Genomic DNA, 13532 nt, shown 5'->3' with positions numbered 1-13532 from the left:
GTTGTTTGCTGGTTCTCTGATGTACAGAGAGCCACTAGAGGGCAGTCAGCCAATAGAGAGCAGTGATACTTTGTCTAAAACTCCTCAGCACCAATCCAGTTTCGTTTTACACACAGCTCCTTGATTAGTGACCACCGTGAGAAATCTCCCAGTACTGTGGTTATCAGGAAACAGGCAACCAGGGAGTGTCCAGAACAGAGAGGATTTACAGCAACATGAAAGCAAAAACGAACAATGAGGACATGAAACCAGGACTGCAGCAAGGTAAAGGAAGCTATTTAGCTAAAAAAAAAAATTCCTTTAGTGACCCTTTAATTGGTTAAACTGAGAATTCTCCTACACGGAGTTCAGTTCATTGATAAGTAGCAACATTGTATATCTTTTCTCAAAACTTGGCAAGCTGCCCAGGAGAGAGAGAGGTCTTCTAAGGCAAACTTCAGGCAACTTGCATTGACTTCTATTACAGAAGCTTTTTGCAAGTCGCGGTGCTGAAGTTTAAATCGTTTTTTTAAAGCACAAATCGGCCCATGCCGATTAATTAAAAAACGCCACATATCGGCCGATATATCGGTCGACCTCTAGTTATTTACGAAAGGCAAATCAACTTTGCACTACAAGTGCACAGTGCACTTGAAATTGCACTAAAAGTGCACTTGGAAGTGCAGTCACTATAAATCTGAGAGGTATATCTGAAATAAGGGGAACCTCTGCTGATTTTATTATCCAATCATGTGCAAGCTAAAATGCAGTATTTTTTTCTTTGCATGTCCCCCTCGGATATCAGCGACTGCACTCCCAGTGCAATTTCAGTGCAATGTAGTGCAAAGTAGATTTTTCTTTTTCGTAAATAACCCCCAATGTCTCAGATGTGGATTTAATGGCTGCAGACTGAAACTGGTCTGAACGATTCTTCCATCTGAAGGGATTGGAGTCCATAGAGGATCCACAGAAAGTTCCTGATCCAAACCAGATTAAGCCCAGCATGTACACAACGCTCCCAAAGCGCCCCTGCCCATTGAAATGAATGGGCGGCGCCTTGGCAGTGTCACTTTGTGGGCTCTTTTATTCGCACACTAGCGCGCGGGGGGGGGGGGGTATTGGCCGAAAAACGCCCCAGTGTGAAAGTGCCCTTAGTAGTCGCTCTCAGGAGGACGTGTGACAGTAACAAAGCAGGAGACATGGGAAGTTGTTGTCCAATAACAGGACATGCCTGAAACAGGGACCTTCAAGGCAAGGTATTATTTTACTGAAATAATTAAATAAAAAGGTTACACGGGAGCAAACGGAGCCTTAGTATTTAAAATATTGTACAGAACCCCTTCTATGGATTTTATCAAGACCTAGACCCAAAATATGTACATCACCAACAAAATGAACTGTAGAGTATACGTACTGCCAAGAATCTACATGCAAGAAAATGTGTACTTCCATCTGCCCCCCAGGGTTTGTCTATTACCAAGTATCTGCCCCCACAGAGCTAGTCTACTACCAAGTATCTTCCCCCCAGGGCTAGTCTACTACAAAGTATCTGCCCCCACAGGGCTAGGGTACTACCAAGTATCTGCCTCCAAAGGGCACGAGTACAAGTGCTCGGTATTGGCACCGATACCAGTATCCGTGCAACCCTACTACCAAGTATATGCACGCCAGGGCTAACCAAGTATCTGACCCCCAGGGCTTGGGTACTACCAAGTATCTGACCTCCAGGGCTAGGGTACTACCAAGTATCTGACCCCCGGGGCTAGGGTACTACCAAGTATCTGCCCCCCGGGGCTAGGGTACTACCAAGTATTTGCCCCCCGGGGGGCGCGAGTACAAGTGCTCGGTATTGGCACCGATACCAGTATCCGTGCAACCCTACTACCAAGTATATGCACGCCAGGGCTAATCAAGTATCTGCCCCCCGGGGCTAGGGTACTACCAAGTGTCTGCCCCCAAGGGGCTAGGGTACTACCAAGTGTCTGCCCCCAAGGGGCTAGGGTACTACCAAGTGTCTGCCCCCAAGGGGCTAGGGTACTACCAAGTGTCTGCCCCCAAGGGGCTAGGGTACTACCAAGTGTCTGCCCCCAAGGGGCTAGGGTACTACCAAGTGTCTGCCCCCAAGGGGCTAGGGTACTACCAAGTGTCTGCCCCCAAGGGGCTAGGGTACTACCAAGTGTCTGCCCCCAAGGGGCTAGGGTACTACCAAGTGTCTGCCCCCAAGGGGCTAGGCTACTACCAAGTGTCTGCCCCCAAGGGGCTAGGCTACTACCAAGTGTCTGCCCCCAAGGGGCTAGGCTACTACCAAGTGTCTGCCCCCAAGGGGCTAGGCTACTACCAAGTGTCTGCCCCCAAGGGGCTAGGCTACTACCAAGTGTCTGCCCCCAAGGGGCTAGGCTACTACCAAGTGTCTGCCCCCAAGGGGCTAGGGTACTACCAAGTGTCTGCCCCCAAGGGGCTAGGGTACTACCAAGTGTCTGCCCCCAAGGGGCTAGGGTACTACCAAGTGTCTGCCCCCAAGGGGCTAGGGTACTACCAAGTGTCTGCCCCCAAGGGGCTAGGGTACTACCAAGTGTCTGCCCCCCGGGGGCTAGGGTACTACCAAGTGTCTGCCCCCAGGGGCTAGGGTACTACCAAGTGTCTGCCCCCAGGGGCTAGGGTACTACCAAGTGTCTGCCCCCAGGGGCTAGGGTACTACCAAGTGTCTGCCCCCAGGGGCTAGGGTACTACCAAGTGTCTGCCCCCAGGGGCTAGGGTACTACCAAGTATCTGTCCCCCGGGGCTAGGGTACTACCAAGTATCTGCCGCCCGGGGCTAGGGTACTAACAAAGATTCTGCCCCCCGGGGCTAGGGTACTACCAAGTATCTGCCGCCCGGGGCTAGGGTACTAACAAAGATTCTGCCCCCCGGGAGCTAGGGTACTAACAAAGATTCTGCCCCCCGGGAGCTAGGGTACTACCAAGTATCTGCCCCCCGGGGCTAGGGTACTACCAAGTATCTGCCCCCCGGGGCTAGGGTACAAGTGCTCGGTATTGACACCGATACCAGTATCCGTGCAACCCTACTACCAAGTATATGCACACCAGGGCTAACCAAGTATCTTTACTTCAGGGCTAGAGTGCTACTAAGTATCTGCACCTGAGGGGTATTGTACTACCAAACTATCTGCACCCCAGGGCAAGTGCACTACCAATTATCTGCTCTAAGAATAGGATTATGTGTACCTCTTGCTATAGCCAGAACATAGAGTAATACCTTCTTCATTTTCCATTTGTCGAAGATCCCTTGGTGATGAATCCCCTGTGTCATCTTCAGTCTCCTCTGTATTCAATGGATCGAAACCTAGGGTAATATATCATAAAAAACAATAAATTAAAAAAATGTAACAAGTTCTACATGTTACAAGAGGCAGAGCAAAAATGCCTTCTTTGGTCTGGACAACAGATGTGTCTATTAGGGCAAGTAAACCAACCTGTATGATTAAAAACATACCAACGCTCCATTCTGACTTCAGAACCCACTTAGAAATAAAACAATACTGTTTTATATAATCCTCGTGTCCATAAATTAGTAATCACAGGCAAATCCCTCAATTCCCTGCATCTATTTCTTCCAATGGTGCGAAGAAATGTTGTCCACTTTTCTAACTGGTGGTTAAATAGGGACAAAAAGTCACACCCATAAATATCTGGTCAAATAAATCCACAATCTTAAATGCACGATCAGTCAAAAAATGGTGGTTACTATAGTATATATATATATATATATATATAAAAAAATAAAAATACAAAAAACCTGTTCATTTCTGTAAGTACAATACAAAAAAAAATGGTGTGTTGCTTTTACCTACGGGCTTCACTATTGTCGTTTCCTCTCTGCATTTTCTGGGAAACCTTTTTGCTGATGAACGCAATATATACCTTTGGAACCTTATGAGCTTTGGATGCTTCTTATCCTTGATGTTATCTGTGGATTATCGCCTTCCATCTATACATCCGATTGGAGGTGTGACTGCCATTGACCCCTGCATTATTTGATCTTATATGCTCATAATGATGTCTTTCTGGTAAGCAGTTTGACTGCACAGGGTGTGGTGTGTTTCCATGTCTGCACACTGAAATCTTGGTGGAGGTCCTTCTTTTCAATACTTTGAAGACCATACTTATTTGGACACTGTTTATTTAACCACTTCCCGCCCGGCCTATGGCCGATTTACGTCCGGGAAGTGGTTACACAATCCTGACAGGACGTCCATGGACGTCCTGCAGGATTTCATGCCGCGGGGCGCGCAGCGCGGCGACCGGTGATGCGGGGTGTCAGTCTGACACCCTGCATCTCCGATCTCGGTAAAGAGTCTCTCACAGAGACTCTTTACCACGTAATCAGCCGTGTCGAATCACGGCTGATCACGATGTAAACAGGAAGAGCCGTTGATGGCTCTTCCTCACTCGCGTCTGACAGACGCGAGTAGAGGAGAGCCGATCGGCGGCTCTCCTGACAGGGGGGGTTCGCGCTGATTGTTTATCAGCGCAGCCCCCCCTCGGATCGCCACATGGACCACCAAGGAAGCCCACCAGGGAAGGGCAAAACAAAAAAAAAAAAGTCTGCAAAAAAATAAAAATAAAGCATTTAAAAAAAAAAAAGATGCCAATCAGTGCCCACAAATGGGCACTGACTGGCAATATGAGTAAATCAGTGCTGCCACCCCAGTGTCCATCAGTGCCACCCCACAGTGTCCATCAGTGCCACCCCACAGTGTCCATCCGTGCCACCCCACAGTGTCCATCCGTGCCACCCCACAGTGCCCATCCGTGCCACCCCACAGTGACCATCCGTGCCCAGTGCCCACCTATCAGTGCCCATCTGTGCCACCCATAAGTATCCATCAGTGCCACCCATAAGTGCCGCCCATGAGTGCCCAGTGCCGCCTATGTGTGCCCATCAGTGCCGCCTATGTGTGCCCATCAGTGCCGCCTATGTGTGCCCATCAGTGCCACCTCATCTGTGCCCGTCAGTACCACCTCATCGATGTCCATCAGTGCCACCTCATCTGTGCCCGTCAGTACCACCTCATCGATGTCCATCAGTGCCATCTCATCTGTGCCCATCAGTGCCGCCATATCAGTGCCCGTAATTGAAAGAGAAAACGTACTTTACAAAAAAATTTACAGAAAAAAATAAAAACGTAATTTTTTTTCAAAATGTTCAGTCTTTTTTAGTTGTTGCGCAAAAAAAAAAAAAAAATCGCAGAGGTGATCAAATACCACCAAAAGAAAGCTCTATTGGTGGGAAAAAAAGGACGCCAATTTTGTTTGGGAGCCATGTCGCACGACCGCGCAATTGCCATTCAAAGTGCGACAGTGGTGAAAGCTGAAAATTGGCTTGGGCGGGAAGGTGCGCAAGTGCCTGGTATGGAAGTGGTTAATTATTTCATGGTAGCGCTGCACTTTTCTCACACAGACACAGCGTGGGCGGAAAGAACTGCCAACAATCGACCAGCTGTGATTGGACACAGCTGATCACATGGTAAAGGGCTGCTGTGATTGACCCTTTACCGCAATCTGCGATTAGCTGTGCCCGAAGGACACAGTGGTCACAAGAGTGCGCCCGATGCACACCACAGGGGGCAGGTTTTGGAGGACTTCCATGGATAACAACAAAAACCTGGGGAATGCCCAGGGCAAAACCAAGCCTACTTACCATGGATGCCCACCCAGAACTAGACAACCGCGCTGTAGCAGTCTTCTGACTAAAATGTGGTCAGGAAAGTGTTATCAAGCACATACTGTACTTAGCTGTTCTGAGAGCAGACAGACATGCTTGTTGTAGGTCGGTTAAAAACAAAGTACAGGAAGGATGATAATGCTTGTGATAGGTTTCTTTTAACCTCTTAACCTTGTGGATGACCACAACATAAGACAAGCAAGATTAACGAAACCCTCTAAATACACATCATACAACAAAAAGCCTATTGTAGAACACAATACAAAACACAATGAAGTACCAGAGGCTTCTTTACACTGCTTAACCACTGAGCGACCTTCCCATGTACATTTACTGGCGCAGGATGGTCGCTCTGTGCCAAATCACTGTATTTCCGGCGTATAAGACGACTTTCTGGATGCAAAAACATGCATCCAAAGTCGGGGGTCGTCTTATACGCCGGGTACGGTCTCCGTGCTCACTTTTTTTGCCGGCGGTGACAGTCTCCGTGCTGCGAGCGCGAGCGTCAATGATTTAAAAGACGCTCCTTCTCAGAGTGTTCTGTGATAGGAGGAACATAAATCTTTTCCAGCAGCGCCTCTGTTCTGTGTTCCTCCTATAACAGATGCCTTCTCATCCTCGGACGAGATGAGAAGACGTCCTTGATAGGCGGAACACAGAACAGAGGTGCTGCTGGGAAAATTTGTGTTCCGCCTATCACAGAACACTCTGAAGAGAAGGCGCGGCTTTCAAATTCAAATCAAAAAGTGAGTGTTTGCAGTGATTGCACTGGGGGGCAACAAGTTCAGGCACAGTGGGGGCAACAAGTTCAGGCACAGTGGGGGCAACAAGTTCAGGCACAGTGGGGGCAACAAGTTCAGGCACAGTGGGGGCAACAAGTTCAGGCACAGTGGGGGCAACAAGTTATGGCACAGTGGGGGCAACAAGTTCAGGCACAGTGGGGGCAACAAGTTCAGGCACAGTGGGGGCAACAAGTTCAGGCACAGTGGGGGCAACAAGTTCAGGCACAGTGGGGGCAACAAGTTCAGGCACAGTGGGGGCAACAAGTTCAGGCACAGTGGGGGCAACAAGTGATGGCACAGTGGGGGCAACAAGTGATGGCACAGTGGGGGCAACAAGTGATGGCACAGTGAGGGGCAACAAGTGATGGCACAGTGAGGGGCAAGTGATGGCACAGTGATGGCACAGTGAGGGGCAAGTGATGGCACAGTGAGGGGCAAGTGATGGCACAGTGAGGGGCATGCAATGTAATGGCACAGTGAGTAATGTAATGGCACAGTGCAGTGAGATTTGAAAAAGCCTGTTTCTGTCAGCGGTTCTGGCTCCCCCTCAGCTTCCAGAAAGACTAGTAAGAAGGGGGTAGTCTTATACAGTGAGTATATCCCAAAACCCAAAATTTTCCTGGAAAATTAGGGGGTCGTCTTATACGCCGGAAAATACGGTACCTAGTATGTAGGGGTGCAACGGATCAAAAAAATCACGGATCGGATCGATCCTCGGATCAGGAGTCACGGATTGGATCGATCCTCGGATCAGCAGAAAAAAAAAAAAGACTAATCTTGTGGTGCCCCCCTCCACTCCACTCTGGTGTCCCCCCCCTCCTCGGGTGACTCAAAGACAGGTTCACATGCCTGCATACGGTTGGTCCCAGGTCTGTAGTCAGCGCAGTGATGCGGGGAGGAGTGTAAACGCTGTGCACTGGCAAGCACATGGGGTGGAGCAAGATGGCCGCCGCTCCGGAGCTAGGCCGAAGCCGGGGACTTTCCTACGGCCGAGGCTCCGGAGCACTCCGCGGATCGCGGGGGGTGCCGATCCGAACGGGGTGACCCGTTCGGATCACGGATCGGTGACGATCCGTTGCACCCCTACTAGTATGTGAGCTGACACTTCCAGGTCTAGGGGGCGTGCGCACACTCCGCCGGCAACCCGTTCCTGCTGTAAATGGACATAGTGGGAGCCAACCAGCGGGTCTGGTGGACTCTGTCCACCAGGACTCGCCGATCATTCAGGAAAAAAGCAGAACGGCAGTCTGCCTATGTAAACAAGGCAGACTGACGTTCGGTCAGCAGGGAAGGCTTTGATCCTGGGTTTCTGCAAAGTAGATGGATATTTGCCTTCCTATAGTGAAAGCAACTCCCCCACAGTGTGTAAGCACAACCTAGGCATATATTGTACCCCTTCCCTGTCAGTGACAGGGACGGTAGAGTGACCGTGCATTATTTTTTTAGCACTAATCACTGTATTTGTGTCACTGGTCCCCTAAAGGTGTCTGATTCGTCTGCCGCAATATCGCATTCCCGCTATAAGTTGCTGATCGCTGCCATTACTAGTAAAAGAATAAAGAAAAATCCCATAGCTTGTAGACACTGGAACATTTGCGCAAACCAATCATATGATTATTGGGATTTTTTTTTACCAAAAATATGTAGCAGTAGCAGAATACATATTGGCGTAAATTGAAGAAATTCAATTGTATACATTTTTTTATTGGGTATGTTTTATAGCAGAAAGTAAAAAAAATAAAAACAAAAAAGGTTGTTTTTTTGAATTGTCTGACTTTTTTTTGTTATAGCACAAAATATAAACAAAAACTGCAGAGGTGATAAAATACCACCAAAACAAAGCTCTATTTGTGGAAAGACCAGAAGAAAGCCGAGATCGGCTTTGATTGGGTCTTCACTATGGTAACCCGGAAGTGCTGACACCACTTCCGGAATAGTGGCATCTTAACGACATAATTTTGTTTTTAATTGAAAGTATTCAAAAACACTGATCTAGGTGTTTTGAAAGCTTTCAAGTGCAAGGAGGGATTTGGGGTCTTATAGACCCCAGATCTCTCAATAAAGAGTAAGGGCCCTTTCACACGGGGCAGGTCAGTAATGATCTGCCTCCGTGTGTCCGTCAGCTCAGCGGGGATCGCTCCGTAAAATCCCCGCTGAGCCGTCGGCTGACAGGGCGGTCCCCGCACACTGTGCAGGGACCGCCCTGTTTTTTCTCTGCTCTCCCCTATGGGGGGGGGGTCAGATGAACACGGACCGTTCATCCGATCCGATCTGCAGACGAAAGAAAAAATAGGATTTTCTTCCGTCCGCAAAATCGGATATTTGCGGAGGCGGGTGATTACGGGTGTCAGCGGATGTTCGTCCGCTGACACCCGCATTAACATAGGGACCAATGTATGTCCCGTTTTCATCCGCAAGCGGACGGATGAAAATGCGGACATACGGCCCGCACATGTGAAAGGGGCCTTACTGTCACAAGGATGTTTACATTTCTTGTGACAGCAATAACAGCAATCACAATTTTTTTTTTTTAAATGAAAGCAATAGGTGCAAAATATATATATATATATATATAAAAAGTAAAGTGTCCTTGTCCCACCGTGCAAGTTGAACGTGCGTGGGTCCTGCACTCACGCAAAACGCGATCATCCCACATATGGGGTATCGCTACGAATGTCGGATCGTGGGCAGCAATTCTAGTACCAGACCTCCTTAGTACATCTAAAGTGGTAACATGTTAAGGCTTTTAAAACGTTGCCTATAATTACTACAATTTACATCAATTGTGGGCATGTGCAATTTTAAAGTGACATGTTTAGTATCTATTTACATCTTTTTAAGGCTGCAACTAACGATTATTTTCATAATCAATTAGTTGGCCGATTATTGTTTCGATTAATCGGATAATAGCCTTAAAAAAAAAAATATAGCATTTTAAAAAAATGTAGGGACAATTTGTTGTTGGGCAGATTACAAAAAAACAAATTGCTGCAAAAACACAGTACATGCTTTTCTGCTGCTTCTCCATTGAAGTATATTGAACCAAAAAAAAAAAAAATCGCACAGTTTTGTGTTAAAAAGCCCTTGCCCTTTCCAAATACGTATCAGCTGAAGAAAAAAAATCATGGATGTGAACGTGTCCCATAGAAAAACATGTAAATGAACTGTAGTGTGTTTCTGCAAAAAGCACCAAAAAACAGAGGTGTGACCCAAGGCCTGAGACGTTTAGTAACATAATGGGGTAAAAAAAACAAAAATAAGTAAAAAAAGAGCAAATAATCTCTACTGTAAGGGGTTCATTTTTTTACTGTGGGACAGTGAAAGTAATATTTACAGTAGCGATTTGCTATTTTGTACTATAAAGGGCTAATTTTAGTTTTTTAACCCCATTATGTTTCTGGCCGATTAATCGATTATGAAAATTGTAATCGATTAATTTCATAATCGATTCGTTGTTTCGGCCCTACATCTTTTACAAAAATATTGGGTTATGTATTGTGTTTTTTTGCATTAAAATGATAAAAAAAAGTGTGTATTTTTTCCCTCAAAATTGCATTTGAAAAACCACTGCACAAATACTGTACAACATTAACCACTTAAGGACCGCCTCCTGCACCTATATGTCGGTAGAATGGCAAGGCTGGGCACAAGCACGTACCTGTACGTCCTCCAAGTGCCCAGCCGTGGGTCGCGGGCACGCGCCCCGGTCCGCAGCTCCGTGACCGCGGCACCAGCGGACCCGATCGCCGCTGGAGTCCTGTGATCGGTCGATCAATGTCACACGTCCAGCCCCGCCCCCCTACAGTTAGAAACACATATGAGGTCACACTTAACCCCTTCAGTAGCCCCTAGTGGTTAACTCCCAAACTGCAATTGTCATTTTCACAGTAAACAATGCATTTTTATAGCATTTTTTGCTGTGAAAATGACAATTGTCCCAAAAATGTGTCAAAATTGTCCGATGTGTCCGCCATAATGTCGCAGTCACGAAAAAAATCGCTGATCGCCGCCATTAATAGTAAAAAAAATTTTTTTTTATAAAAATGCAATAAAACTATCCCCTATTTTGTAAACACTATACATTTTGCGCAAACCAATCGATAAACTCTTATTGCAATTTTTTTTACCAAAAATAGGTAGTAGAATACGTATCGGCCTAAACTGAGGAAAAAAAAACGTTTTATTTATATATTTTTGGGGGATATTTATTATAGCAAAAAGGAAAAAATATAAAAAAAAATTCAAAATTGTCTTTATAGCGCAAAAAATAAAAACTGCAGAGGTGATCAAATACCACCAAAAGAAAGCTCTATTTGTGGGGAAAAAAAGGACCCCAATTTTGTTTGGGAGCCATGTCGCACGACCGCGCAATTGTCAGTTGAAGCGACGCAGTGCCGAATCGCAAAAACTGTCCGGGTCCTTTACCTGCATTTTGGGCCGGGTCTTAAGTGGTTAAAAAGTTAAAAATCCATCAATTTATTCTATAGTGCCTTCGCTTTAAAAAAAAATATATGTTTGGGGTTCTAACAAAATTTTCTAGCCCAAAAAACAAAAATCCACAAACAAAAAGTGCCAAAAAATGCCTGGTCTTCAAGTGGTTAAACAACTGTAGTATGAGGCTGTAACATAACTCTGGAAAAAGTGAAGGGGGTCTGAATACTTTATGAAAGGAATGTACCTACTAAATATTGCACAAAGCGTTAGTGTAGCTCTTCTTTGGCTATTCTCTGCACACAACTCGACCACAGCCCCCGCTCCCCCTCAAAGGATTTGACTGCTCTTAGTAAAGGCTGGGAATCCAGGAAGAGAGAACGGAGCTGCCAGTGCAAACAGCATTGGAATGTGAGAGGTGTAGGGTAAAAAAAAAAAGAAAAAAAAAAGAAAGAAAAGAAAGACACCTAGATTTTAGAACCACTAGAAATACAGCACATTTTATAAAGTGGCTACATTTTTGGGGGTTTAGTTTAAAGTGGTTGTACACCCTGTACAACCACTTTTACCTACATGTAAGCTTAGATTAATTACCTGTAGGTGCTCAAAATATCTCCTAAACCTCCACAGTTTAGGACATATTTACAATATTGACAGGCGCCGACAATGGCGCAGGCGCACTTTAAAAAACAGTGATCGTGCCGTTTCTAAGGGAGGTTATGCCACGACTGGTGGCTCCTGCGCGCATGTGCGGGAGTGACGTCATCGCGCCTCCAGCCAATCACAACGCCGGAGCCGTGATACCCAGAAATAACTCTGGGACGACATGTAGCCAGCCGGTGCTGTGTCGGGCACTGCAGTGGGGGTTTCGATCCCAGGTATTACATAATGAGCTAGTATGCTATGCATACTAGCTCATTATGCCTTTGTCTTGCAGGTGTTGTTTACACCCACTTTAAAACCAATGTCCCATTGCCTTTACTTCCTGTTCTATACACACACAAAATAAATAAAGCTTAGAACTTAGATACACATGAACTATATAAACATTATGGTAAATTACAAAGTAAGAGCCAAAGCATACCCATATTACGGTCAGCTTCATCTTCCATACTGGGAATAGGCCAGTCCAACTCTTCAGCGCCAAGCTGCTTTTCCTCCACCGTCTGTCTTTCTTCAGTCATGTCTGGTTTGCTAGATGCTGACTCTGCAAGGTTTGAGTATTCTTTTTTGCCCACTTGCCAGAAACGTTTCATTTCTTCATTAATGTCCATTTCATTATATTTCAGTCTTACAAGTGCCAGAGGAATTTTACACATTTCATCATGTTGTATATCTTCAACAGTCAACTCCAGTACGTCTTCTGTAGCACGTTGGAAGAAATAATCACACCCCTCTGAAGTCCATGTACCGGCAGCAACATTAAATTCAGCAAGACAGCATGGGAAAGCTTGGGTCGGAAGCCTGGCAAGAATGGTAGGAAGCTGTCGAATTTCCTCTTTAACAACATTCTCTACGTTTCCATAGTCAACAAACCTTACAGTAGCAACATCGGCCTCCATTTTGGAAACGAGAGCCCGGTACCAGTTTTGGTCTTCGCTGTACATGACATTGCAGAGGCTGCCAACCTCAATGGTAGCAATAAAATGGTCATCTCTGACAGACTTTTCTCCAGCTTCCTGAACTTGTTTTGCTAGGACATCAAAATCTGTTGTGCTTAACTGGCACCAGAAGAGGCCAGGGCTGTCTACAGAACTTGTAAAGACTTTTACAGTTTTTCCAGTTTTTGGCACGTTCCAGGTGAATGATTTAATGGCAGCAATATTTTCTGGTCTAGTCTGCCATTCAACAGTTGGTTCTACATGACATGTATCCAGTGCTGTAAAAGAAAAAAAAAACAGTAAGACTGTAAAAAAAAACATTTAAGAATGCCTTCCACAAAACATTTTTCTCATCTCATGATCAGGCCACCATCATGTACCCCAATATCTCCTCTAAGGCCTCGTACACACTATAGGTTAACCAGAGGACAACGGTCTGAAGGACCGTTGTCCTCTGGTTAACCTATGAAGCTGACTGATGGTCCGTCGTGCGTACACACCATCAGTTAAAAAAAACGATTGTGTCAGAACGCGGTGACGTAAAACACAACGACGTGCTGAAAAAAAACGAAGTTCAATGCTTCCAAGCATGCGTCGACTTGATTATGAGCATGCGCGGGTTTTTAACCAATGCTTTTGCATACCAACGATCGGTTTTGACCTATCGGTTAGCAATCCATCGGTTACATTTTAAAGCAAGTTCCCATGTTTTTAACCCAAGGTTAAATAACCTATGGGGCCCACACACGATCGGTTTGGACCGATGAAAACGGTCGTTCAGACCGTTGTCCTCTGGTTAACCTATCATGTGTATGAGGCCTTAATCTATACTGATAAAAAAAATATATATATATATAATATATATATATATATATATATATATATATTTCCCAGGTAAAATTAATTTATTAAATGAGATACAGTACCATGTTCAGCACATCTTCCCCTATTATACAATACAAATCCCAATAAAAAAAAAAAATAGCCAATGTTTAGGCCCCTTTCACTGGGGCGG

The 13532-nt window shown here is 45.7% G+C and overlaps 1 protein-coding gene across 8 annotated transcripts in view; it reads right to left on the bottom strand.

Annotated features, from left to right (window-relative positions):
* TDRD6 (tudor domain containing 6) overlaps nt 1-13532 on the bottom strand; it is a 115135-nt gene that overhangs the window by 76203 nt on the left and 25400 nt on the right. For all 8 annotated transcript variants that reach the window (XM_040348451.1, XM_040348454.1, XM_040348455.1 and 5 more), the window contains exons 2-3: nt 12001-12795; nt 3235-3321 (exon numbers count right to left, since the gene is read on the bottom strand). In XM_040348451.1, coding sequence (XP_040204385.1) covers nt 3235-3321; nt 12001-12795 — 882 coding nt within the window. The remainder of the gene's footprint in view (nt 1-3234; nt 3322-12000; nt 12796-13532) is intronic.

Source organism: Rana temporaria, chromosome 4 (genome assembly GCF_905171775.1).
Source record: "Rana temporaria chromosome 4, aRanTem1.1, whole genome shotgun sequence".
Lineage (NCBI taxonomy): Eukaryota > Metazoa > Chordata > Amphibia > Anura > Ranidae > Rana > Rana temporaria.
Note: the sequence above shows the minus strand (reverse complement) of the source record. Positions and strands in the feature narration are given on the sequence as shown.